At 53.2% G+C, this 25,383-nt stretch overlaps 2 protein-coding genes across 18 annotated transcripts in view; one reads left to right on the forward strand and one right to left on the reverse strand.

Annotated features, from left to right (window-relative positions):
• The first annotated feature begins 3,840 nt into the window (after nucleotides 1–3,840).
• Nucleotides 3,841–12,250, forward strand: R3HCC1 (R3H domain and coiled-coil containing 1). Of its 2 annotated transcripts, XM_055696143.1 has the most exons (8): nucleotides 3,841–3,858; nucleotides 4,605–4,733; nucleotides 5,800–5,937; nucleotides 6,224–7,448; nucleotides 7,726–7,898; nucleotides 9,161–9,231; nucleotides 9,997–10,092; nucleotides 12,028–12,250. In XM_055696143.1, the coding sequence occupies exons 2-8, from the start codon at nucleotides 4,639–4,641 to the stop codon at nucleotides 12,174–12,176; spliced, it is 1,947 nt and encodes a 648-aa protein (XP_055552118.1). In that variant the 5' UTR covers nucleotides 3,841–3,858; nucleotides 4,605–4,638; the 3' UTR covers nucleotides 12,177–12,250. The 2 variants fall into 2 exon arrangements, with proteins under 2 accessions (XP_055552118.1, XP_055552119.1); XM_055696144.1 differs by lacking the exons at nucleotides 3,841–3,858; nucleotides 12,028–12,250 and adding an exon at nucleotides 10,898–11,021 and having other exon boundaries at nucleotides 4,549–4,733.
• LOXL2 (lysyl oxidase like 2) overlaps nucleotides 10,696–25,383 on the reverse strand; it is a 62,781-nt gene continuing 48,093 nt past the window's right edge. For 12 of the 16 annotated variants that reach the window (XM_055696138.1, XM_055696141.1, XM_027803782.2 and 9 more), the window contains 8 exons: nucleotides 25,125–25,276; nucleotides 24,234–24,401; nucleotides 21,165–21,330; nucleotides 20,692–20,935; nucleotides 17,607–17,722; nucleotides 16,982–17,118; nucleotides 15,998–16,109; nucleotides 10,696–14,458 (listed from right to left, as the gene is read on the reverse strand). In XM_055696138.1, the coding sequence (XP_055552113.1) occupies nucleotides 14,379–14,458; nucleotides 15,998–16,109; nucleotides 16,982–17,118; nucleotides 17,607–17,722; nucleotides 20,692–20,935; nucleotides 21,165–21,330; nucleotides 24,234–24,401; nucleotides 25,125–25,276 (1,175 nt within the window). In that variant the 3' untranslated portion in view covers nucleotides 10,696–14,378. The remainder of the gene's footprint in view (nucleotides 14,459–15,997; nucleotides 16,110–16,981; nucleotides 17,119–17,606; nucleotides 17,723–20,691; nucleotides 20,936–21,164; nucleotides 21,331–24,233; nucleotides 24,402–25,124; nucleotides 25,277–25,383) is intronic. The other 4 variants (XR_008729807.1, XR_008729808.1, XR_008729805.1 and 1 more) reach the window with 4 other exon arrangements.

Here is a 25,383-nt window from a genome sequence, read left to right on the forward strand (position 1 = left end):
GAAATCATTAACTAGGAAGAAGTATCCAGGACCCATCAGGTATAACTCCAGCATCCCAAACCACTCACTAAGCCTGGATGCACAGGGACTAGGGGGAAAAGAGCATTAAAGTCTCAATTTAATGGAAATTGGAGGCTGCTGGTGAGAGAGAAGGAGCAGCAGCTGGCAGCCGGTCCTGAGAGCTCAGGGCTGTGCTGTGACCTGGAGGTGAGCTGTCTGGGGGGGCCGGGACTTGGCTCCCAACCTGGGGAAGCGCGTGTTTGGGGAGGGAGGACCCAAATGGCCACCTCTGTCCCCAGCACGGGGGGCTGAGCTGCCATGGACCCGTCTCACTGCTTCACCAGCACTGCTGTGCTTCGCCTGCTCCCGTAGCTCCCCCTCTGCTCCCCCTCTGCTCCCCAACCCTGTGTAGACAAAAATCCCGTTTGCCCGAGCCCTGTGGGTCTCCCAGCTCCCTCCGCAGGCTCTGGGCTCCTTGGAGCTCTGCAGGATTCTTCCTCTTTTCCTCTCCCCACCACGTAGTTCCCGCCGTGATGATGAACACCGAGCACCCCAGATATTTATTGCCGTTACCAGACACAGCAGGCTCCCCCAAACTGCTGCTGGGGTCTGCCGTGGAGAGCAAGGTCTGTGCTCCATCCCTGCTCACAGCGAAAGGCCAGCAGTGCTGTAAGGGGGGCTCTGTGCCTCCCAGGGCTGCGGGGTGCAGGTGTGGGTCGGTGGCACCGCGTGCCCTGATCCTGGATTGCAGCAGAAGTAGCTCCTGCTCTGCTGGTCCTGCCTTCAAGACTGGTTATCTCAGCCTGGCTCTAGCCAAAAAGGGGAGCAGGGCTTTTGTGCCTCAAGCCGAGGCTGGAATCTGTGCCTCCCTGCTCGTATCCATGGGGGCTGGGAAAAGGATGCTGTCTTACTCTGTGCAATCACAAAATCGATGCACGCTTTAATCACTGACCTGGGGAAGGCAGGAAAACTCTGGAAATTGGCCTGGGGCAGGCAGGAAAACTCCGGGAATTAACTGTGTGCGGGCAGTTGGCGCAGCTGCTGCAGCAGGTGGATGCGGAGTGGTGCCCGCTGCTCCTGCCCCAGCTGGGCTGCCAGAGGGCAGCTGGGGGGGTGGCGTGGGGCAGGGGGCGGCTGTTGCCCTCGCAGGGATTTTGTTTCAGGTTTAGGAGGAATGGATTTAGCAGAGCAAGGGGGGGAACGGCGCGGGACGCAGGGGGGGAGTGGGATGTGGCTGGTGTAGGTTGCCGTCTTGCCTGAGTTTTGCTTCCAAATTGGAAACATCAGCTGCTCCTCTGGCAGGAGGAGGCCAGGGTTGGTCTGCAAGGAAAGCAGCTCCGGGCAGGGGCCGGGACTGGCTGAGGGTCTCCAGATGCTCGGAGGAGGCTGGCAGAAGCTCTTGCGAAATGACAGGCCTGATTTTCTTAATCTATATGGTAATTCTAAGCAATCAGGCAGCTGAAGGGGGAGAGGCAGCAGAAGTTAACCCTGCTGAGGAGGATTTTTCTGCCAGCAAGGCCAGCACCGGCGAGGCCAGTGTCCCTCCCAGCATCCCTCCCGGCACCGGCGAGGCCAGCACCCCTCCCGGCACCTCTCCCGGCACCGGTGAGGCCAGCACCCCTCCCGGCACTTCTCCCGGCACCAGTGAGGCCAGCACCCCTCCCGGCACCTCTCCCGGCACCGGCGAGGCCAGCACCCCTCCCGGCACCTCTCCCGGCACCGGCGAGGCCAGCACCCCTCCCGGCACCTCTCCCGGCACCGGCGAGGCCAGCATCCCTCCCGGCACCTCTCCCGGCACCGGCGAGGCCAGCATCCCTCCCGGCACCTCTCCCGGCACCGGCGAGGCCAGCATCCCTCCCGGCACCTCTCCCGGCACCGGCGAGGCCAGCATCCCTCCCGGCACCTCTCCCGGCACCGGCGAGGCCAGCATCCCTCCCGGCACCTCTCCCGGCACCGGCGAGGCCAGCATCCCTCCCGGCACCTCTCCCGGCACCGGCGAGGCCAGCATCCCTCCCGGCACTTCTCCCGGCACCGGCGAGGCCAGCATCCCTCCCAGCACCTCTCCCGGCACCGGTGTGGGGTTGTCTCTGATGTACCAACTTCGTGCACCCCTCGCGGTGTGTGGAGGGAGCCCGGACCAAGTGCTTCTCTGCTCCCAGGAGAGAAATAACGAGGGTGTCATTAGTTACCTTCCAACATGTTGCTAACAAACCATGTGGTTTGGTTTCTGTGACCATGACGTTCAGCATGAGAGTGGCTCAGGGCCACGCGGTGAGCATCTCTTTGCTGAGTGGGGGGCTCAGCACCCCCGGGAAGGCAGCTGGTGGATGGATGCTGCCCTTGTTTCTGTTGTGTGCAATGGCTGCAATTCCTGAGCCCCTTCCTCTCCCAGAGACTGTCACCTGCGGCCCATCGTCCCCCAGGATTTATGCATTAACTGATGAAGGAAGGACTGCGAAGAGAATAATTAAACGCTGAGCACCTGTCAGGCTCGTTGGCTCCACCTGGCCGTCCCGAAACCGGCCCAAATGGCCAGTGAGTCACCCCAAAACTCGGAGGCTGCTGGCCCTGCTCCGTGCCACGGTCTCCCTAAGGAAGAAGACAAGACGGCGGGAGACTCTGGGATTTCTGGCCGGAGGAACCCACGCGACGGCGGAAAAACACTCGTCTTTGAAGCGTTCAACCACTTGATATTAAAGCGTTTCCCTGGAAAGAAACGGGGCAGGGGCAGGCGCCAGCGGGACGCCCAAAGCTCCTCCAGGCGGCAGCTGCTCCGGGCGCTGCACCCCAGCAACGTGGGGTGAGTGGGGCACCACGGGGGGGTTTGTGGGATGGGGAGTCCTGGGCATCCCACCCCCCACCCCCAAACCCGACCGCTGCGAGGGTCCCCGGGGAGCTGCCCCCATTCCAGCGCCCACCGCTGCCCTGGACACGCGTGGGGCCACTGGTGTGACCCTGCACCCACGGGGGGGAGGGGGCAGCTCTGTGTGCGAGGGGCCAGGACCACCCCCCCCCCCCACCACCTCTCCAGGCTCCCCGAGTGGGGGGAGCTGGGGCCTGGACCCCCCCCCCCCCCCGCCCCCTCCACGCATGTCCAGGCTCCCTGGTCGGGGGGGCTGGGACCCCCAACGTGTATCCAGGCTCCCTTGTCCAGGACCCCCCCCTCCCACGCGTGTCCAGGCTCCCTGGGTGAGGGGAATTGGGGCCAGGACCCCCCCCCCCCCCAATGTGTGTCCAGGGAACCGGGGCCGGGACCCCCACCCACATGTGTCCAGGCTCCCTTGTCTGGGGGGGCTGGGACCCCCGGCTACGCATGTCTAGGCTCCCTGGTCGAGGGAACCGGGACACCCCCCCCCCCCTTCCCCCACCCCCCCCAGGCGTGTCCAGGCTCCCCGAGTGGGGGGAGCTGGGGCCGGGACCCCCCCCACGCATGTCCGGGTTCCCTGGTGGGGGGGGCCAGGACCCCCCCACGTGTGTCCAGGCTCCCCAGGTGAGGGGAACTGGAGCCGGGACCGCCCCCCCCCCCCCCCGCGTGTCCAGGCTCCCTGGTGGAGGGCAGGGACCCCCCCCACGCGTGTGCAGGCTCCCAGGGCCGGGGAAACCGAGGCCGGGACCTCCCCCCCACGCGTGTGCAGGCTCCCCGGGTGAGGGGAACCGGAGCCGGGACCCCCCCCTCCCCGCGTGTGCAGGCTCCCCGGCGGGGGGAACCGGGATCCCCCCACGCGTGTCTCGGCCCCCGGGTGGGGGCAGGGCCCCCCGCGTGCCGGCTCCCCGGCGGGGCGGGGCTGCAGCCGGGCGGGAGGAGCCGGGTCGGGCGCAGGCGCCGCGCCGGGAAGAGCCGCTCGCCCGGGCCTGGCGGTGAGGGCGGCGGGGGGGGGCGGGGGTCCCGGCGGGGGGGGCTGGCGTGCCCGGGGATGGGGAGGGGGCGGTTACGGGGTGCTGGGGGTGCCCGGCGGTGGGGGGAGAGCAGGGCGCGTGAGCAGCACGTGGGGGGGGGGGCGGGGGGTGCACGGGGAGGGGGTGGCGGGGCGCAGAGCGGCGGGAGGTGCTGTGCGGGGGGGCCCGGGGCGGCACGGGGTGCTGGGGGGGCGGGGGGGGGATAACAGGGGGCGTGGGCAGCGCAGGGGGCTGGGGGTGCGCAGGGGAGGGGGAGGGGTGCACAGAGCCACGGGGGGTGCTGGGGGTGTGCAGGGGAGGGGGAGGGGTGCACGGAGCCGCGGGGGGTGCTGGGGGTGTGCAGGGGAGGGGGAGGGGTGCACGGAGCCACGGGGGGTGCGGGGGGTGCGCAGGGGAGGGGGAGGGGTGCACAGAGCCACGGGGGGTGCTGGGGGTGTGCAGGGGAGGGGTGCACGGAGCCACGGGGGGTGCGGGGGGTGTGCAGGGGAGGGGGAGGGGTGCACAGAGCCGCGGGGGGTGCGCAGGGGAGGGGGAGGGGTGCCCAGGCTGCCCAGGGGCCTTGGATGCACCGGGCAGGGGGGTCAGGGCTGCAGCTGGGTGCACCCAGCAGCACAGAGGACGGGGGGGGGGGGGGGGGGGGGGGGCGAGGCCCCCCCAGGGCCGGGGAGCTGGCAGCTGCCTCTCCATGTGGCCCTGTCCCTCCGCAGGCTCCTGCCCGCTGCCACCCTGGCGCTGCGCTCCATGGACGGCGTCTTCCTCTCGCCCAACGAGGATGAGTTCGTGGGCAGGATCACGGAGGAGCTGGAGCACTTCATGCTGCAGGGGCAGCACCACAGGTGGGTGTCTCCCTCCCCCCCCTCCCCCATCCCAGGCGGCCAACAGAGGGGTCTTGGCACGGGGTGACCCGCTCCCCGCTGCCACGCGCGGTCCCTGGGCGATGGGACGTGCTGCTCCGGGAGCAGGGACACATTGTGACTTCTGCCTCGTGTTTCTGGGGTGGAAAGGCAGAGGTCCAGCTCGGAGCATCCCTGTGGACCGTGGATCCGTCGTGCTCCCTCCTCTATCCGTGCTGCTTCGGGCCGAGACGGTTTGGGGGCTGGTGGCTTTTGCGCCGGCCGCAGCCTGGCCCAGCTCACTGGTCGGCTTGATGAGTTATAATGAATATTTCGTAATCAAATTGGTTCGTTTCCCCTCTCTGCTGAGGGTTTCCTGCGCTCGGATCCTCCTCCACGGCCGCGAGCTCCCTCGCCTTGGATCCCTGCACCTTTTTTCTTTGGCCAGGCTGGATTTAACTGGACCGGGTCCCTGATCCAGTGACCCTTGGAGCCCTTGAGGTGGCCAAAAAGGGGCTGTCGGACAGGAGCAGGGGTGGGATTGCCTAGTTCAGCTGCCTGCCAGCTTGTAGTGACCTTAAATTCATTGCTTTTTAAAAAATGTTTGGCAGAGAAGGCACCCATGCAATTAAAAAACGCTCAGGGTCGACACTGAAATTGCAGAAACATCCCTAAATACAACGAAATCAAACATCTTTATTCACCTGTTCCTATTCTTTTAGTTGCTGGTTTCTGGAGTGTGCTCAGACTGGGAGGAAGGGGACCGGTGGCTGCCTTCTGCTGGTGCTTCCCAGCCACTCCCAGTACGGAGAGAGGCAGGAATGGGAGGCCCAGCCGCCCCGTGGCTCCCGGTGCTCTGTGTGCAGAGCGAGTGCGTCTGTCTGGGCATTTAGGATGGCGAAGGGATTCTGGCTCTTGAATACCAGGCAGTCCAGCTTGGCTTTTGGGCTGGGATTTAAACCCTACGCTGGGAATGACTGGGGGAAGAGAGACTAATAAATTCTTGCTCCGTTCCTGTCCTTTTCCTTCCTGCAACTTGCTGACGCCCTCTCCCCCTCTCCCTCTCCAGAGTGCTGCTGTTCCCCCCCCTCTCCAGTCGCCTCAGGTACCTGATCCACCGGACCGTGGACAACGTGGATTTGTTGAGCAGCTTTTCTGTGGGAGAGGGATGGAGGAGGAGGACTGTCATCTGTCACTCGGCCGTAAGGTACGGTGCCGTGGCTGTAACGGTGTTTCTCTTCCTGCGCTTGAAGGTTTTTTATTCCAGCTTATTACAAGTGCAAAGCTTGTGTGACACTTCTCCGCAGGGAGGAGGGTGTCCGTTATCGATAGCATCTTCCAGTCATTAAGGAAGCAGAGGCTTTTTTTTAATTTTTATTTCTTACCTACTGGTTTCTATGTGGATTTGATGCTTTTCCTCCTCTTTCTCTTTTGCAAATACCAAGTTCCTTGCGTTCCTCCCCGCTCACATCTTGCCGTTCTCTCTGTCCCAGGCTGCCCAGCGAGACGAGTGACCAAAAACCCAGCGGCAACCCACCGCGCCCGCACCGACCTGCGCAGCCGTGGGGCCGGGGGGGCCGAGGCGGCAGGCTGCGACACGGCGGGGAGATGCACGGAGACAACTCTCGAGCCTGCGTGGGGTCCGGCAGGATAAAAAGGCCGCCCAGGAAGAAGCCGGATAAAGCCCTGTACGTCCCGAAAGCGATGCGCAAGAAGGCGGAATGGGGGGAGCAGGAGGGGCCGGTGGCAGCCGGCACAGAGTCACCGGGGGATGTGGCACCAGAAGAAGAGATTTGCCCTAAAGCTTTGGTCAGGGGCACCCAGGAGGAGCTGGGCGAGTCTGAAGGCAGCCCAGGTGGTGTCTCCGTGGCCCTTGGCAAGCGACAGGAGCCTGGCGAAGAGTGTGTTTCGGGAAAAAGTAACGATGACACCAACAACGAACGTCCTCCGTGTTGTACGGCTGTTCCGTCGCTGGAGAACAGCAACGTTTTCTCTGGGCAGGAAAGTCAGGATAAAGACTGTTCGGATTCCCTGTCTTCCGTCCACAATGAAAACCCAGCTGAAGCAGAAGAGCAAGGTCTGAGCTGTGACAACGCTGTTGGACCAGAAGGGAGCAAAATCCTGTGCCAAGCGCAAGCTGAAGCCCCAAAGAGCCGGGATGCCGGTGTGTTGGAGTGCGACGAGAGCTCCTCCCTGTCGGAAAGCCCGAGCAGAAACTGCTGCACGGACCCAGCGTGGCTGGTGCTGGAAAACCGAGATAAGAGCTGTGCTGCTGCCCGGAGCCCGGAGAGCGGTGGAAACATGTCACCCCCTGAAGAACAGGGCAAGGACTTTGGGGCTGCCAGCGCGGTGGAGGGAGGGGAGAGTCTTTCCCGACTGGAAAGCCAAGATCAGGAGCATCCCGGTGTGGCGCAGGTGGAGCAGCCCCAATGCCAGAACCCCTCAGAAGCCTCGAACGAGCCTCTGGTTGCACCTGAGCCGGTGTGTGGTGCTGAGCCACCAGCTCCTGAGGAGCAGGATGAGCGCCGGGTGGCTGCTGCTGTGCAGAACCACAGCGGGAAGGCACCGGTGGCGGATGAGGAGGACAAGGAGCGTTCAGGCTTGGCTGATGCGCTGTGGCATGAGCTGCATTTGTCTGCAGGTGGTAGAGAGGAGAGCGCAGCCGTCGGCGGGCAGGGCAGCCTCGAGGACGACTGTACCGCAGAGCTCTTTGCAGAGGTAGTGTTTTGCTACGGGTATTGCCACGGGGAGGGATTCTGGGGAGAAGAGGTGGCTCGGGAGTCAGCCTAGGGGAAGGCATTCATCCCTGGGAGGAGAATCCCTGTGCCGGGGCTGCTCCAGGCGGCTGCCGAACCTGTTGGCAGGAGCGTGGCCGCAGACGTGGCTTGCAGGGACCAAAGCAGGACCCGGAGGATCGCTCTTCAAAGCGAAACCTTGTCTTGATTTTTTTTTGTTTGGTTGGTTTTTTTGTTTTTTTTGTTTTTAATATTCTCAGATTGTGGGTAATTTAACCGTGAAGGACATAAGCATCGAGAAGATCAGCTTTGATTATTCCAGCTACGGAGATGCGCAGCTCAGCGAGGGGGATTTTGGCCACGTGACAGAAATCTACGACTTCTCTCCGTCACTGAAAACGGAGCACCTGCTGGAGGTGTTCTCGGACTTCCAGTGAGTACCTGAGAGCCTGAGCACATCGGGGGCACAAAGGCAGCACTAACCAGCCTTGAACACACAAGAGAACCTGATACATTTTGCATTTTAGTTTCGCCTTCGTGCCTTTCTGTCTTACGCTCTTTCTGTGCCTTTAAGGCTGCTTTCCTGCAGTTTATGCATGATTTAAACCTCGACTGGTTCTTCAGGGCTTTGTGGTACGCACAGTTATCTACACGCAGGCTTATTCCTGCTGCTCTGGCCTCAGCAAGAGTCTTTGGGAGCTATCTGGGAGCTTCTCCGTTAGTGCGTTCTGGGGCCTGAGCGAAATCACGTGCTTACATGAAGCTTTGCAAGGAAAAGGGCTCGATTCTGCTGCTGGAGATAAGATTTATTATGTAAATATGTGGAGCGGAGCCTTGTGCCTAAGGGAGCGATGCTGGATCAGTAGCAGGACCAGAGCAGAGTTCAGCCCCGCGTTGGTTAAAGGGTGCTCAGTCCAGTGCTGAATTAAACTGGCTTCTCCCAGAGGGCACAGAAATGGTGTCTGCAGGCGCCTCTCCCTCTTCCTCGCCATCCTCCTCCTCTCCTGATACACCTAGACGTGAACACTTTGCTCTGCGGATCCCTGAAATTAAACCCCATGATTTACGTTTTAAATAAGCTACTGACTATTGCGCGCCTTTCCTCTAATGTATTTTTTTTTTTTTTCCCCACTCGCTGTGAAACTGAGCTGAGAATTGATGGATCTAATCTGAGCAGTCAGTTGTATTGCCTGCGCTGCAGGAAAAGCTTTGAACTCCCTGCTCCCCAACTCACATTTTCCACTGACGCTTTTATTAGTTTTTCACCTTGGTCTCTTCACCCCGAGCTTTGTAAACCACTTATTTTTAAATCGCTTGCTTTTTATTGTAGATGTCTGAGCAGGCGGGTGGCGTTTGTAAAGCACTACGTCAGTGGCAAAGGGTATTTTGGCGTTAGGACACAGCCTTTGAAATTGAGCTTGATTTTTGGCTGGGGGTTTCTTTGAGTTCTTGGGGCTGCTGATGGGGTAATCGTGTCTTGTGGCCTCGAAAGGGGCACGTCCTGATGTTCTTCTGTGCCTTCCTTTCTTTCCCCTCATGCAAAATGAGGATAATCTTGGAAAAGCACCGGCTGTCTACATAAAAATCTTAAGGACTTTTGCTAACTCAGGGTGGCTGACGGGTTTTACTGCGTGGTTTGTTTGTTTTTTTCTTTCTTAGTAATGATTTTTTTTTTTTTTTCTTCTTCATTTTTAGTGAGAGTGGTTTCAAAATCCAGTGGGTCGACGATACGCACGCCCTGGGAATCTTCTCGAGCCTGTCTGCAGGTAGCGTGACCAGGGTCGTGGCTGAGCGAGGGAGCACATCGCTGCTGGGCTTTCTCCGCTCTGGCGCGGGGACGCCGCGGTTTGCAATGCCGAGCCGTGCGCTCCTGCTGAGCCCTTGCCCAAGGAGTCACGGTTCAGCACGTCTTTCCTCCTGGGCGCTTCAAATTTGGAAAGCTTGAGAAGCTGAAATGACCGCGGTGGCGTGTGGGAACTCCGCTTTGCAAGACCAACAGGTTTTGAGTTGGCTCAGATAATTACCAGGGCACCTTTTGTTGAGGGAGCATTTCTAGAAGTTAATCTGTTTTGCCACTTCAGTGTGGTTTTTTGGGTGTTTTTTCTTTTTTTTTTTTCTCCTGTAACTAGACAAAATTCCTGCAAGCCTACAGTCACCTCCTGGGGCCGCAGGTCAGACACAAGCCACTGGACAAACTGACCCTTCTCAGGGACAAACACCCCAAGAAGTTTCCCTCCAGCAGCGTACGGAGTGCAAAAGTGTTATGTTTGTTTCTGGGGATTCAGTCTAATAACGAGAGAGTTGTCTTTTAAAAATTGTGTTTGTATTTTCTGGGGATGCTTCCTGCCCAAGGCACGTCTGGCGTAAACCTGAGGTGACCAGAATGAATTTAGTTTTAGTAAAAGTCCTGAGATAACATATCGGCTGCTGAAGCTTGAATTATTCAGTCTTATTATACCATGTAATCATTTTTACGATTAAAGCCGCTGCTATTCGGTCTGAATTTCAGCAATCTTTGTGTTTTTTTGAAGCATCTCAAGCCTTGGGGCGGCGTTATCCTTCTTTAAAGATCCGACCTTTGATCCACGCAACAAAGCAGTCGAAAATCAAGGCACTTCAGCGACCAAGTAAGGCGATCTTTTTTCTACTATTAGTAGTTGTAGTTGTTGGTTTACCACTCTTCTGTATCCTGGGCGGTCACAATGACGAGTTAAATGGGAAATAGATATTAAGGACCAGTATTTCCTTTTTTTTTTTTCTTTTTTGTTAGTTTTTTTTTATAGCTTTATTGGCAAGGCAGGACAGTGAGCTGTGGAGTCTTTAGGTGTGGGGGTTTTTTTTGGTTTTTTTTACAGTATTTCCAGCCAACCTGTATCATAGTTATGTTAAAACTTTGCTGAGTCAGTCACACTGGTTTCTGCCTGCGGTTGGCACAGGTGAATGTGATGACAAAACCCCTCCGTGCAGAACAAGACTGCGTTATATTCTACTTACAGGAAAGGTAACTACAGCTGTTAACCTGTGCGGAAATTTGCAGTCGCTCTTGCTCTGCCGGCACGCACGGACTGAATCAAAACAGCAGCAAATCCTGTTGTTTTTTGTTTTGTTTTCTCTGGCTGTGGCTGCAGGAAGCGAAGCGTGGCAAATGCCACAATCCTGCCCCGTAAGCTGCTCTGGCTTATTAAATTTTGCCCGGTTAAAGGCAATAGATGAGACAAACCCGACAGCTGTTACATTTGGTGGTTGGCGTAATTTTATTCAGTATTAGGTGAAGGAAAAAAAAATTAAGCTTAGCCATTAACAGTTTTATTTATTGTATTGCCTTTTAAAATCATACTGTAATCAGTTATACTTGCCACAATAAAGAAATGCCATGAATTGTGTAGCAGTAGAGACTTTGCTGAAGGTACAACCGTACTGGTATTTCCACAGCACGCTGCGGCTGGAACAAATTTCAGTATTAACGCTTTAAAGGGACACTGTCACGGAAGTTCCTGAGTTTTTAAGACTGCTGGATTGAAATGAAACGTCAGAGAAGTGGATTTCTTTTTGCACTCTCCCCGATTCCTGTTGCCGTAGCCGATCGGCACGCTTCTGAATCAGGTTATCAGCTCCTTCTGGGGAACATTATATATAAACTCCGCTTGTATTTGGTTCAAGTTGCAATATTTTTTTTTTTTCCCAAACACAAATTTCGATCTTAATTAGGTGACAGTGTCTCTTCTTTTTTTTTTTTTTTTTTTTTTTGTAGCTTCATCAAGAAAGAGTGGCAGTTTTGTTTTCTAAGCTGCGGATAGTTTGAGTCTGCCCCTTTTTCTTTAAGCTGCTGATGGGCTGCCTTTATTAATAACATTTTTGAAAAAGCAAGCAAAGCCCCCATTGCTAACTGGATAATAAAATTGCAAACAGTTGCTGATAAATGATTAGGTACTTGCCAAATCCAGACCGCTGTGGATTTGGTAAAGTTTGGGTGTATTCGGTTCTTGTAAGATGAAACTGTAGCAAGCCAGGTGTCCACCAGAAAACGGAGGTTACTGGCCAAAGACTTTCCCAAAGCATCTGATGTATTTAGCTGATTTTTCAAAAATGCAGCGTTTTTTTATTCCTTGCTGTTTTTGAAGGGTGTAAGACTGCTGGTTGGGATTAATCTAAATTGAGATCAAACTTCCCTGTGCACGGATAGATCGGTTGGACCGCATGCCTTCATTTTGTTCTCAGGGATGTGACTTGCTGAGTTATGCCAGGAAGGGTGAGGAAGCTGTTCCTGGAAGCGAACGGGGAACAGTTCTCTCTGCCGCTGCAGAGGAGGGCTGGAGCTTAATCATAGACAAATAGCTCATGAACTGTCGTGGAAAAATCAGAAGTACAAATCTAGAGGCACGTTTTTCGAAAAGAAAAGGCAATTTACTGGATAGGGATAGAATGGTTTGCTCAGGCTCCTGGGCTAATTCTGAAACTAAGGAAATAGAAATCAGCCTTTCCGTCGGCCAGTCCTACGGCTTAGCCAAGAGACTGTTCCGGAACAAGCACTAACTTAATGATTTTCACCCATTTTTACCTAGAGCTCCTTCACCTCGCAAAAGAGAGACCCCAGACTGACACTGCCGTGGCGAAGAGGCTGGTGACCCGGGCTCTGGGTTTGAAGAACAAGCAGCAGGACGTCTCGGGCACCGAAATGCTCCTGCCAGAAGGCTTGGACCAGGAGGAATAAACAGTTTCGGCTAAAAAAAAAAGATGTATAGATGAGCATGGCTGTGACATATTAAACTGCATGCAGAAAAGTGAGTCGCCACAGGGATGTTCTCTTACGGATTAGCAGAATCTTTTTTTTCTGAAGTTGGGAAGGGGGAGAAGTTTACTATTACTGAGATCCTGAGCTCAAGAGCCAAGCCCTGTGAGGACTGTTAGCTTTTCATTGTGGAGAGCATCTCGCCCTACTGTGTTTCAAAGTGTCTGTTACTCACTGGGGCACTCACACGAGAGTAAGGCTGCTTATAGAAAAGCCTGCTCTACAGTTTAAGAAACAACAACAAAAGCACTAGAGTAAGGGAATTGTATCTTGTTGGCCAAAATTCAGCTGTAAGCAAGAGCAGAGCATCTGCAGGAGTCAAAAAAATCTGTTCAATGTTTACTTGGTTGTAATGTTATTGTTAAAATACCCCACAAAACTGACAAGCATTGAATGCAAGTGAGTTTCAGGGTTTTTCCTTATTTACACAGTGTTTAAAGAGCCTGACTTGCTTTGTTAATTGCTTTGTTAGCAGGGAAAGTTGTCACACCCCGATTAGGGAAAGAAAAACCAGAACTTGCCAGTTGTGATTTGCCCAGAGCCTGGTGTGAAGAGATGCTGCAAGACACGGTGTCGTGGCAGCAGCCAGTGAGCACCCAGCACATCTCAGACTCTGCTTTTGCTACACAGCCTGGCACCTTGAGAACAAAATGGAGTTTTCCAACTTACAGTAGGCTAAAAACCTTTGGTAGATGCCACCATCTGGGCCACTGGGTAAGTGACAGAAATACTCTGCTCAGGCATTAGCAATAGACTTCTGCATTCTTTAAGCCTCACAACATCCCTGTGAGGTAGGTTATGGATAGCACAACTTGGATGCAGCCACTTTCCATCCCCCTGTGGATTGAAACTGTCAGCTAAAAGCGTTCTGTTAACTTAAGCTGCAGGTAGAAGTCTTCTGTACAACCACAGAGGGAGGAAAAGCTTCAGTACCAGGAATTGTGAACAAGGCCCTAAACTTTTCATGGAATAGAAATACACAAATGGCATATAAAACATTTTTCTGGGTAAAACACTTTTATTCAAGTAGCTGTGTCTGAAAAATCTGTAGCAACGTGTGTCCTCAAACAAACAGAGGAACACACTTAGCACCATTATGAAGCTACCAAGTGTCAAAATCCTTTTCAAGACAACTTACACAGGTGGGTCTGTGACAGCACCGGTCCAGATCCCTGATGATGAAAGCCATGGAGTTACCTCTGTCGGGTACAGTGAGGATACAATGCCTTAACTAAATTCATCCCTTAAAGACAAGACAGAGTGAATATCCAGCTTAGAAGGTTAATATTCTGATGTATGTAGAACCTCTTGGGTCAATAGCTTACTGCCTAATGGAAATTCACAGCCCAGGGGACGACTCCTCAGGAGATCTGTGAAGTCTTCGAGATGTTACAAGGGAGGTGTAGCTTCACGGAGCCCTGATGCACGCGTGGAAAACTGTTCTGCATTAGCTGCTCCACTTCAAGGATTGTGTTGGAATTGATTGTTGAGTACAAGAGTTTCACTGCGGTATTAAATTATGCTTTATACTGTTCTGCTCAGAAAAAGCCGCTCCAACTTTTTTTTTCCCCCCCTTTCCTGTATTTCTTTACTAAAATGGAGTAATGACATGGCAGTACTGAGGATTAGCTGGGCTCGAGAAGCAGCGTCACAAACGGAGGCATTTGCATCAATGGTGCGTTCAAGCTTGAGTCAAAAGAGCTTAACGATACCAAAATGAATGCCTTGAAAGTGAATGGTAGAGACACATTTTTAGGTTGTTGGTACCCAAAGGCAGATTGTGCTTGCTGCAGCCTGGACCTACGTCTGTGAATAAAGATGGTGCTGCAAAGTGGAGGGAGAAATCTTGGTGGAGAAGGTTGGAATAGTGAAGATACGGAGCCAAGCAGAGTTTTAAAGAGCCTGCTCCTAACTACCGCAGCAGTAGGGAACGGAGTTACAACAGACACGGGGTGGTCTGAGCACCTAAACCGGGAAGGAAGGCATCTTTAGAAAATAATTTACCTTGCTAATTTAGAGTTTGATTGTTTGCTTGATTTTCTTTTTTTGTGTGCAGTGGTTAGGGAAATCACCGAAGCAGGAAACCTCGCTTCTTTAAATAGTGGGGTGGGAGGCGATGCTGTTCTATCGGGTGGACACCTTGTTATTTGTGAGTCCGCTGAAGTGTTCAAACTTCTGTTCCGTCTCATCGCTGAAGGAGCCACCTGGGGAGTTCACAGAAAGAGCACAGGGTTGAGCAGGAGGCAGCAGCAGAGGCAGTTTGCAGCACGAGGCAGCCAGCGCACCGGGGTTTTGCGTGATCTGCAAAAGATGCTGCAAGAATGAAGGGCTCAAAGCAAGCACTGGAAGAGCAAAGATTGTCCCGGGCTAATTAATGTAGGCAGTTAATTAAATCTTACCATAACTGGAACAGCCAAGAGGCCCCAGGAGTGCTGGATCTAGGCTTTTATGTATTTGAAAGACCAGATCACAAAGTACCCTCCATTGTTGCTTAAAACAAGGAGGTGACGACACTCGGGACCTGTGAAGTGGGCTCCTCCCGAGGCTGGCGGTGAGTGGGTTCTTTTTACTCTTCTTAAAAACCAGGCCCTTACTTTTTGCTAGTTGAGAGACAATGAAAGCTAAATACATTTATTTTTAAACAAAAAGAGTTTCAAGCTCAGCTGGAGAGCCCATCCAGCACTTCAGTGTCCGTTCACCCAGATGAAGTGGGTTTGGCTTTTCTGAACTAGGTCACAATCTGAAGCGTGACACACAAGACGAGTATTTTCTTAAAAAAACCCCAGCAAATTAACAAGAAAAATCAGTGGTTACATGGAATTTTTTCAGGAAAAACACTCCTTGAAGAACTTCAGCCAGCTCTGGAAATAGCCTTCGCCACTGGTTTTATTTGGAGGTTGGCAGCCAGTTGCCGTTAAACTGTTTTTGACACAGAAAATAAATTACCTTACAAAGCCCCCAACTTAATTCAGTTTTAAAATGGTTTTGACAATTGACTGCTAATGCAAATTTAAACTAGGTTGGCTTTGCTATTTCCAAGACACCCCAAAAATTCCAAATGATAATGTTTTACACGTATTTGAGAAAAACAGGCAGTTTTCCCTCGCATTCAAGGGGCAGCAAAGTCTTTTCATTTCTGGCTTGAGCGGAGGGCTCTTCTCCACTGCTCTTGTTTGCTTTTCAAGGGAAGAGAAGCTTTGGGGTGTGAGGTGGTCAGCCCCAGGCTGGTAATAATTTGAGTCTAATAGTAATTAGACTTCTGAGTAATAAGAAGGTGGAGTTGTTTGCCTGGACTGACTCAGGCACTCCGAACAAGTTCTCAGGTTGCACCCGAGCTTTCCTTCCATCTCCCAGTCTTGGGAGGGGAAAAATGCTCATTTCCTTGTAGAAGAGGTACAGCTGGAACATCTGTTATCCCCATTCCCCCAAGCCTGAGGGATTTCTTTCGCATCTTGCACAGAGAGCTGTCTTACCAGTGTTGTAAGTTACACATAAGATGCAAACCCCCCCGTCCAGCCATTTACCATCTGCAACCCGTAGCAGCCTGACCCTGTGAGAGGTCTACAACAAAACAGCACCAGCGTAGTTTGGGCTGAGTATCTCGTCTTTCCAAGCCCGTGCAAAGTGATCAACAGCACATCAGCACGTTGCAATGGAAGCACCGAGAAGTAGCAAAGAGCCAACGACGCGGTGTGATCTAACCGGGCAGCCGTTAAGCATCCCCCCGCAGAAGCCCCTCTCACCTATGTGGCAGTTGTACATCCAGATGCGCTGCCCATCGTACCGGCTCCTGCATTTCATCACGTTATTTGAATAATCTGATTCAGCGACTTCGTAGTTGGGGTTGATGACAACCTAGGGAGTGATGGAGAAACACAGCACAAAGTTACTGAAAGGTGGACAGGGTGTGACACTTGCTAGGCAGACTGAGACGGAATCAGCTTTTTCATTATACCATAATACTTTTTTTTTTTTTTTTTTTTTTGGTAACGGAAAAAATTAACTCATTTTGCAAGAAGACAGAAACCCATTAAAGCCAGATCAGGATCACACCCTCCCCCAGGCACCAAGACATACCCTCAAACACCTTCACTCCATTTCTCACACGATAGCAGTGCAGACAAAAATAATTTCCCTTCCCTCCTCTCCAGTTTAAGCGGCTGTTTTTAGAACCAAAGATTTCTCCCCCCCCCTCCACCCACTTGCACAAACCAGACTGGAGGCAGAGTCTTAACTCCTCATGCAAACACAAGAACAGCACCGTTTGATCCCCAAATGAAGCCAGCGTTGCTTACGAACAGCTCAAAAACTTTGTACAAGACAAACAGCGGGATGCTGCGCCGATACAGAACGTGAGATGGAACACGATGTCAGCAGCGCACGGGTTGGTAGATAAGGACTATCCTGTCTATAGATAAGAATACTAGATAGATAAGGACTATCAAGTGTTGGCTGGATGTGGATTTCTTAAGACTGTCATTTCTGAGCTGTGGTTACTGACCCTGATTGTTTTCACTTCGGGGGGAAGTATGTGGTATGGTAGCGCTTTGCTGGCCCGTTAGGTTAATTCTTTATCTTTTAGGTACCTTGGGAACATAATCTCTTCATAATTGGAAGCTTATAGTACTGTAGGAGATGTACAAATAAACTAGTTACATTCTTGACATCCCTAATGGGTAAGCTAAAAAGCACACAGCAATGCCTCAAGTCCTGTTTTTCTCCCATACCTGGAAGAGGTAATCGCCCGGTGGGACATCAGTAATGTCGATCCACTGGCAGTCGATGTCATGACGGTACACGTCCCAGCATCCGACCGTGATCCCCTGTTCACCAAAATTGGCACATTCGTACTGTTTTTGCACATCTAGATGGAAAGAGTTAAAGGCATGAAGTGTTACGTTCCCAGCGAGTCAGGCTGGGAATTTCCCACCCTTGGACATGTCAGAGGAAGACTCAGTGGAAGACAGTGAGAAGCTACTGGCGCAGTATTTTGGGTGAGATTTAACAGAACCGTGCCTTGCTCAACGTCTTGTATTGAAACACCTGCACTGCTTAACTGCACAGGAGGAGCTGCTGCCTTCCACACCTCGGCACCTAGAGGCGTGTTTTGAAATTTCTCCCTTTACAGGAATCAGAAAATGTACACCGAGGTTTCCAGAGCAGCTCAGAGTAAGGATGTAAGGAGCTGAGGGCTGGAAACCTCAGCATATGGGGCCTTCAGGGATTCTCTTATACCTGCAGAGATCACCCCAGAGATACGCAGCCCCCAGGACATCAGCAGCATCTCCGAAGCCAGGCACCTGTACGGGGACAGCGATAAATTCCCAGCACAAAGGGCTCTGGCAGATATACCTGCTTCGCACTCGGTGTCTTCCAGGCAGAAGCTGGCTTTGTGTCCTTCAGCCACCTTGGTTCCATTGAGGTTCAAGAGGTCGTAGTGGGTAAAAACCTCCATGCTGTGGTAATGCCTGCAAGGCACAGACGGGGAGAATTACCTCGAGGGAAAACAGCCACCCCTTTAACCACCAGGTCTGAAGGGCTGCACTGTCGACCCCAGCAGGGGTGGGCCAGTGGCTGGGCCACGACGACTCGGATGTGAGTAGCCCAGCCTCGGCTTTTTGTGTTGTTGCATCCCCTGGGCCAGGCATTTCACCTCCCAGCCCCGCGGGGGGAAACACACGACAACACATGAAGTGCTACGGACCAAGCGGCGCGGCAGGAGGTAGAGCAAGAGAAAACACAGCCAGGAAATATTCCCTTGGGCGTAATCCTTGCACAGCGCCATCACCCATGCTGCCTTCATGCTGGCTCCTGGCCTGGATATTTATTTACATATCAAGTGCTAAAGCTTTTCCAGGGGAGAGCATGCCCAAGCCTTCGTAGGACCACCCCATGCTTTATAATAGCAAGGAATGGGGTGGGGGGGTAAATAAAAATCAAAGCCATCATTCAGCCAGGGCATCGCTTCTAGTGGCCCTGTCGTTTACCGCAGGAAATATTTCACCTTCTCCTTAACAGCCTGCAAACAGCCCTAGATGTACCCAAACCGGCAACCTGGCTATTTTTATTTATTTATTTTTAAGCAGCAGAATGTAAATTTATTGGCAGAAAACTTCACGACAGATGGAACCAGCTTCTCTCCGAGCTCGCACCGCTCGGATCTAAACAACCCGACAGCTGGGTTCGCACACGGAATTTTAAACAGGGAAGTGTTAGCGGCAGCTCAGCCTGAGCCGGGCTGCCGGCACGAACGCTGCAGCGCTGCTGGGTGCAGCAACAGTTGGGGGAGAGCACACGATCTGCGCTGCAGACCCCTACCCAGCGCAGGCTACGGCAGTTTGGGTGGTTTTGGACCCGAGAACATGGACCTTTTCTATGCCGTGCTCTGGTTCTGCAAAAACTTCAGCCTGTGCTTCAATCCAGCTGAAGTCGGTGAGACTTGCGGAGCGGGAATCGGATGGAAATACCAGATTAGAACAATTTGGGTGCTCCGCATGGTCACGGCTGGGTGCACACCCGTGCTGATGCAACAGGTTGAATTTCATCCCAGTTTTGGAACCGGGAGCAAAGTCCCAGCGTGAGCACGTTGTGGCAAACGGGGAAGCAGCTGTGGGTGCTGAGAGCTGAGCGGGTCCTTACACCGCTGCACAGACAGGCCCCAATTCAAAGAGCCATCACTTAGGAGTTAAAAAAAAAAAAAAAGACAAAAAATGTGCAGATATCCTTTCCTTTCCAGCTGTAAAAATAATCATGGCTTAAAAACTTCCAACCACCATTACTGCAGCATCACTCTGCACACGTATTTACAGATAAAGGAGGAAGGATGAGGGAAGGGGAGGAAATTTTTTCGTTGGGAGACTGGGTTTCTTCTTACCTCCTCCTGCCTTTCCCCTAACCAAAAAAAAAAACCCCACCTGCCAGAATTTAATCGCTTTTCACTCCCTGCTATAGGTCTTTCCCTTTTCTGTTCTACTTCCACATCAAAAGCCAACCAAACAGAAGGTCCCAGTGATGGAGCAGGGCAGCTAGGAAAGAAGAGGCATTCTGCAGTGGCCGAGCTGTTGACTTTGAGGCTGTCTAATTTGGCTGCCTCTGATAAAAGTTTGAGGTTCTCAAGTTTGACTCAGTTTCTGAAATATGTCTGAATCATTCAAAGAGGTGTTTACATTCTGGTGTTTACAGACTGGAAAGATTGAAGAGGAATTGAGTTCATCCTCCTCCGTATAAACAGAATCCAGTTTAAAGCGCACAGATGGCTCTCAGCCTCTTCCCGATCCTTTCCCAGCCTCACCTCACTTACACAGCCTCTCCCAAATTGCTCCAGGTGCCCTGCTTTGTGACAGTGCTGTGCTCAAAGCCCTGCGGTCCCCACGTGTCCCCCCAGCCCCTTCCCAACAGGGCTGGGAAGGCAGATGCTCCGCCGCTCTGCTCCGGGTTTCCTCCTCCCCTAACTACACCATTGCCTATTTACCTTTGGTTCTGTGCTGCCGAGGCATGAGCTGCTGCAAATATTGCACCAGTGCCTCCCGCTGCAAATATTGCACCAGTGCCTCCCGCTGCAAATATTGCAAACCAGCCCGTCCGCAGGGTCAGTGGCCACCACGGTCTGAAGCTTCAGACTAGCGGCACTGCAGCATCGCAACGCTGCTGCGCTGCGTACCTACGCCTCTCGCCTCGCTCATGCTGTTGATGAAGACTGTAAGGGACCGTTAGGTTCGAGAATTTATTGCTCTGATGTTTTCACAAGGCGAAAGTTTTAACAGCGGCAGGACAAGAGCTGTGCGCTGCTGGTTACTTAGCTCCTTTTTACCATAAATTAGAGAAAAATCAAGCCTGTAACAAGCCATTTCAGAAGCAAAGCATCTGGATGGCTTGGTTCCAGCTCCCTTTCCTCCTCGTGATTTACTTTGGCCAAAACTGTCAGTTTCCCTCTGAAAAACTATGCATTTATGGGGGTGAATTTACTGTTTGTCAAAAAGAAGCACAAAACTAGCTCTCCCAGCTGTGCACAATTTAAACGCAGCCAAGACGCATTAAAGAATAAAAATAAAAATGCAGAATTGCAGCGTGTTCTGCAGTCCTTCCCCAGGTGAGGGAAGTGGCTCTGACGGCTGCATCTCCCTACACACCGCAGGTACACAGGCACACGCTTCCGTCTGTGTACGTACACATACCCCCAGGTGCATACTGCCCGTGCATATACATCTCTCCCAAGAAGAGCTCCGTCTTGCTCGTATACCAGTTCTTCATTACAATTCCTACTCTAATTAGCTGGTTTCTCTGCTGTCAGAGGATGAGAGCTGCCCTGACACCCATCGCAGCTCCACAGCCACCGCTCCAGCCTTTCAGCGCCATCACCCCGCAGCAGAACAGCCCCCACCCCCACCCCCCGGCAGCAGAAGGGGACGGAAGGAGGCACCGACCCCGTGGCACCCACCGGTGACAGTCGTGCCAGACCCAGGCGTGGCGGCCGTTCTTGGGGCGGAAGTCGGACTGCCCGTTGTTGTGGATCTGGGAGGAGAAGCGCAGCAGGCGCCGGTACCCAGAGGTGATGGAGGTGTTGACGGCCGAGCTGGCCAGGCAGTTCTCCTCCAGCGCGCACTGCAGCATGAACATGGGGCGGTCCTCCAGGTAGGCAGTCTGCTCCACCAGCTCGGCGTTGAGCACCAGGTCGGGGGCAGCTGGTGGGTGGGGAGGAAGGTTCAAAATTAACTGATGGGTTTCTAAAAAAGCCCCACGAGGGTCTGCCAGAGACGGCAGCCAGCCCCTTCCTTGCACTGTTATTTCTCAGCCCCATCAGCAGCAAGTTGCCACTGTTTTGGCATATCCAAGGCACAGCACGGGCCACGCCATTTCTCCTGCATATCTCGGGGCAAACAATGCCAAAATGAAATAATCTGAGTCACTCACTCTCCGAGCAGGATACACCAGCACCAAAACGACCACCTCCTCTGGGACAGGAGACATCGGCTCCATCGTGACGACAGTGGGCCAGGGACATCTCTGTCCCCGAACACTTGACGCCGCTCATGACTACGTTGTCAGCGCTGATGTCTCCGTGCCAGTACCAGGTTTCCTGGGAAGAAAGGCAGAAAAAAGCATTTCACACACTCTTCAGTGTTTAGTGGACTTTATTTAGTGGAATATTTATCCCCCTGTAACTTGCGTTCTCCCCTCTTGTGATGATCAATGCACGGAGACAGATTTCGCTAAAGGATGCTGGAGCAGAGGAGATGAGTAACTTGGGGAATGAGCACCAAATCTGTTTAAGCAGAAAGCTGGTCGACACAGGGTTTAATCCCAGTCCCATATCCCCTGCCCCACACATGTGACCAGTGCTAAACAAAACTCTCTCCTTGTTTCTGCGCTGGTTTAAATCTCTGCTTGTTTTTGATCCAGCTGTAAACTCGCTTTTCCACTCTGCTCTGCCCATCCAGCTGATGAATTCATCCTCAGGCTGGTCTAAGTCATCTGGGCTGTGCCCCTGGGAGGGATGCCCAGCAATTAAACCGCATCTGTCCTGTGACATCTGTGCACTTGGGAGGACCACGAGTAGTGCCAGGGCGCCCGCTCGTACAAGGAGGGCAGGCAGAACTAACAGCCCTGCTGGAAATGCCGGTGGAAACAAGGCATTTGAGGAGTAGCAGCACTAACAGGATCTGCATCTCTGGGTTTTGAGGGGGGGGATTCACAGACGTTCAAACCCCGCTCATCTTCATCACCCAGTTCTACAAAACTCGTCGGAGCAACAGAAAATTAACTCCTAATGTAGCACCACTCTCAAAACTAAGCGCAGTACATCCTGGTGAAGCTGCAGTCGCAAAATTTTGGAGAAAGGAAGAAAGAAAAAGAAAAGAAAAGAAAAGACCAGGTTTGTTAACGTCAAAACTGGGAGCACGTTTCCAGGAAAAGAAAACCCATCTGTACCATTGCTTCCATTGCAACAGGCTGTTTGTTAACCCTGTTAGCAACACTCTTTGCACACCCGCACACAGGGCTGCCCTGTTCTACACAGTGTAGCTTTATGCTCATGTAGCTGGTGCAGCCGGCATCCGCATAAGGGCCTTTTCTGTTCTAAATACCAGAAGTCTCAGCTAAAGGAAAAAATGTCTTGTTTCTTGCTGGACTCTCAGGGCTGTGTCAATAGAGCCAGGCAGCTGGAAAGGCCAGCGTTCAAGGGACGTGGCTGTCCTCAGCTCTTGCACTCTGCTTGGCAGCTGCGCAGGCAAATCAGCTGGAGAAACCAACTTGTGCTGGGGGAATTGCCATGCGAGCAGCATGGGCAGCTCCAGCTCCGACCTCCGAGGTACCCGACCCCAGCGTGTCCCTCAGGGGCCTGCAGATCCCCTCTTTCTGGCCACGGAGAACAGTTCAATTGGTTGGAATCTGCCCACGAGCCCCAGCATGTCCTCCTGGATCCTGGCTTGGTCACTCCATACACTCATTGCGGGACCGCGCTCGCCAGGTAGGGTTTGAACTGTCCGTTTCTGCTGACAGCCCCTCCTCCACAAGCAACATCCAGCCCCGAGGATGCTGAGGCTATTAGTCACATCAGGCCCTTATTGCTCCTGCCAGACAAACGCGGCAGGCAGAAGGCAGGGATGCTCGTTCTCAGCGGGTTTAGCCAGCAGAGCCAGGGAGCACCGAGCAGGGCACGGCCTGGAAACGCAGCAGAGCTGCCTGGACCCTGGGCTGGGAGAACTGGGAGAATGGGGGCAGCCTCTGTGCTCTGCAACCACATCTTCCTCGTTTGTCCAAGTTTTCAATTTCCGGAAGTTGTTTGGGAAAAAGTGTTTTCTTTTCAGAACTGATCTAAGGCTGTTTTCTGTGCGCAGGTTTCCATCTATCTAAACAGACATGAAGTGGACTTATTCAGCGGCCGTTTGAGCCCAAATTTCCCCAAAGCTGCTGGCGATGGCTGGTTCTCAGCCCCCAAGGGGCTGCAGTTCCAGAAAGCAGCAAGGCAGCAAGCTCTGGCAATGGATTGCTTTGTCCTAGGGAGAAACCACTTTATTTTACGAGCCCAAATCTCCATTTTCCCAGTCTCTGGGAACTGCAACAAAGGCCCTGAGGTTATATATTTCCTTTCCAAAAAATCTACCATTGCACCTAGACCCGCCTGCCCCCTCTTTCACCTTCTGAGCCTCGGGGGGTGTATCAAATAAAAAAAGAGGCTCTTGCACAGGGTTATTGGCCAGCACCAGCTACTTACACCTGATGCCATGTATCCATCTGGGAAATGGGTGGGAAGCTGCTGCCCTCTCTCCTTCCAGCTCTTACGGTCGCTGCTTGCTTTCCTCCAGCCAGCACAGCAAGCTGCCATTCATCGTGCCAAAGAGCTTTGCTGGGAAAGAACACTTTATTCCTTTGTGGTTATCCCCAGCTTGTTAGTTGGTAGCTTTTATCCCTTTATTAAGTGCCAGTCTTAGTTGGGTGCAAGCAGGGAGGGTTTAGGGCATCTGTCATTAGAGGAGCAAAGAATACAAACAACTTGGGGAGCTGCACACAGCTCCACTGCACGGCGGTGTACACATTGCACCGAGAAGTAACTACGGAAGCAAAATCAAATTGTTTTCAAGTGATCTGACATCAGGTTAAACTTGGCTTCCACACTTCACTCAGCCTGAGAAGTTCAACTCCCCACTGAGTCGGGGAGGGGGAAAAAAACTGCATGTAACCACCAGCCCCAGTGAGGGATAAGGAAGTCAGGCTTCCCAGGAAATCTGAGCCATGAGCAGGACGAAAACAGCAGCTTTGTCCAGAGCTGCAACAGCTCCTTCTGCTCCGAATTTCCCCCAACTGTTACACAATGAGCTTTAACCTTCAGAGCCTCTCCAGCTAGTGCCTTGAAGCCGAATGCCGTGGTTTGGGTGGGTTTTTTTCTTCCTTATAAGCCTTCCTCCTGCTCGGTAGCCCTTACCCAAGCACACATGTGCCACCACATCTGAAACACGCGCCGGGGAGGGCGCAGGGACTCACCTGGAAGGCATGGCTGGCGAACCCCAGGCCCAGCTGCCGGCACACCACCATGGCCTCCACGGTGCTCCAGTTCTCGCTGCAGACGGTGCCCCATTTGAGAGTGCCGTTGCGCTCCATCAGGACCTCCACCCGGCCCTCGTAAGGGTTGCGGCCGCCGCTCAGACGCAGCTGCGGGATGTAAAAATGTAAAAATTCTTAGGTCAATGAACAGCACAGCAAACTACAGCGATGATGCAGCAGCTGGGCGAGCAGCACTCGGGGTCTTCTCACGGCTTAATGCCAGCAAGCCCAGAAGCCTCAGGTCGGCTGCTAGCAGCCTGGTTAATGCGGTCTGGTTCACCTCCCACCATGGACACGAAGCGGTCTAGCCAAGCCCAGCATCTGAAAGTATGATGTTTTACTCTTGCAGCTGCGAGAGTAACACAGTCCCTATGGAAGTTTCCCTTCCCCACTCCCTCTAGACCTCTGGCAAGAGCATTTACTCAGAGGAACCTGCATCTGGTTCATGCAGTTGGTTTTTAAACTCCACGTGGCAAAGATGCCAGCAGCACCTATGCCAGCAGCCACCCAGGTGCCAGTGGCATGAGGCACAAGTGAGATCCCACCACAACAGGGATGTGCGCCAGCTTTACAGGGCACAGGGGGCAGCTGAAGCGGCACTCCACCCATTTTATAAGCCTCTGTCATGCCAGGAGGATGCTCAAAGGGAGCATCATCCTCATCTGCCCTCCTGTCTAATACAACGCAGATGTTGAAATTGAATAGGCATGGCTTAGTTGAAATAATTCCTACCCAGATGCCCTGTGCTGCATAGCAAGGGAGGGCAGAGGATGCTCCAGGGTGAAAACACCTCGCCACGCTCACTCGCACCTGGATTGCTTGGCTTCTCACCTGATTCTGGAAACCCATCGCTGGAACATTACATCTCACAGCAGCATCTTCTTCGTGGTTACAGCCCTGCGACTCCATGTTGAACTTGCAGTCCGTGACTGATTTTTCAAAGCCCGTACAGTCAATTTCGTTTAGATGAATTGGACCCATGCCTTGGGGAGGAAAAGAAGGAAGAAGAGTCCTTACCTTCTGCCCATGCTACTGTATGGTGAAGAAATATCCAGTAACAGTATATTAATACATTGCAGACATCACACTG

This window comes from Falco cherrug, chromosome 18, assembly GCF_023634085.1.
Source record: "Falco cherrug isolate bFalChe1 chromosome 18, bFalChe1.pri, whole genome shotgun sequence".
NCBI classification, from domain to species: Eukaryota; Metazoa; Chordata; class Aves; order Falconiformes; family Falconidae; genus Falco; species Falco cherrug.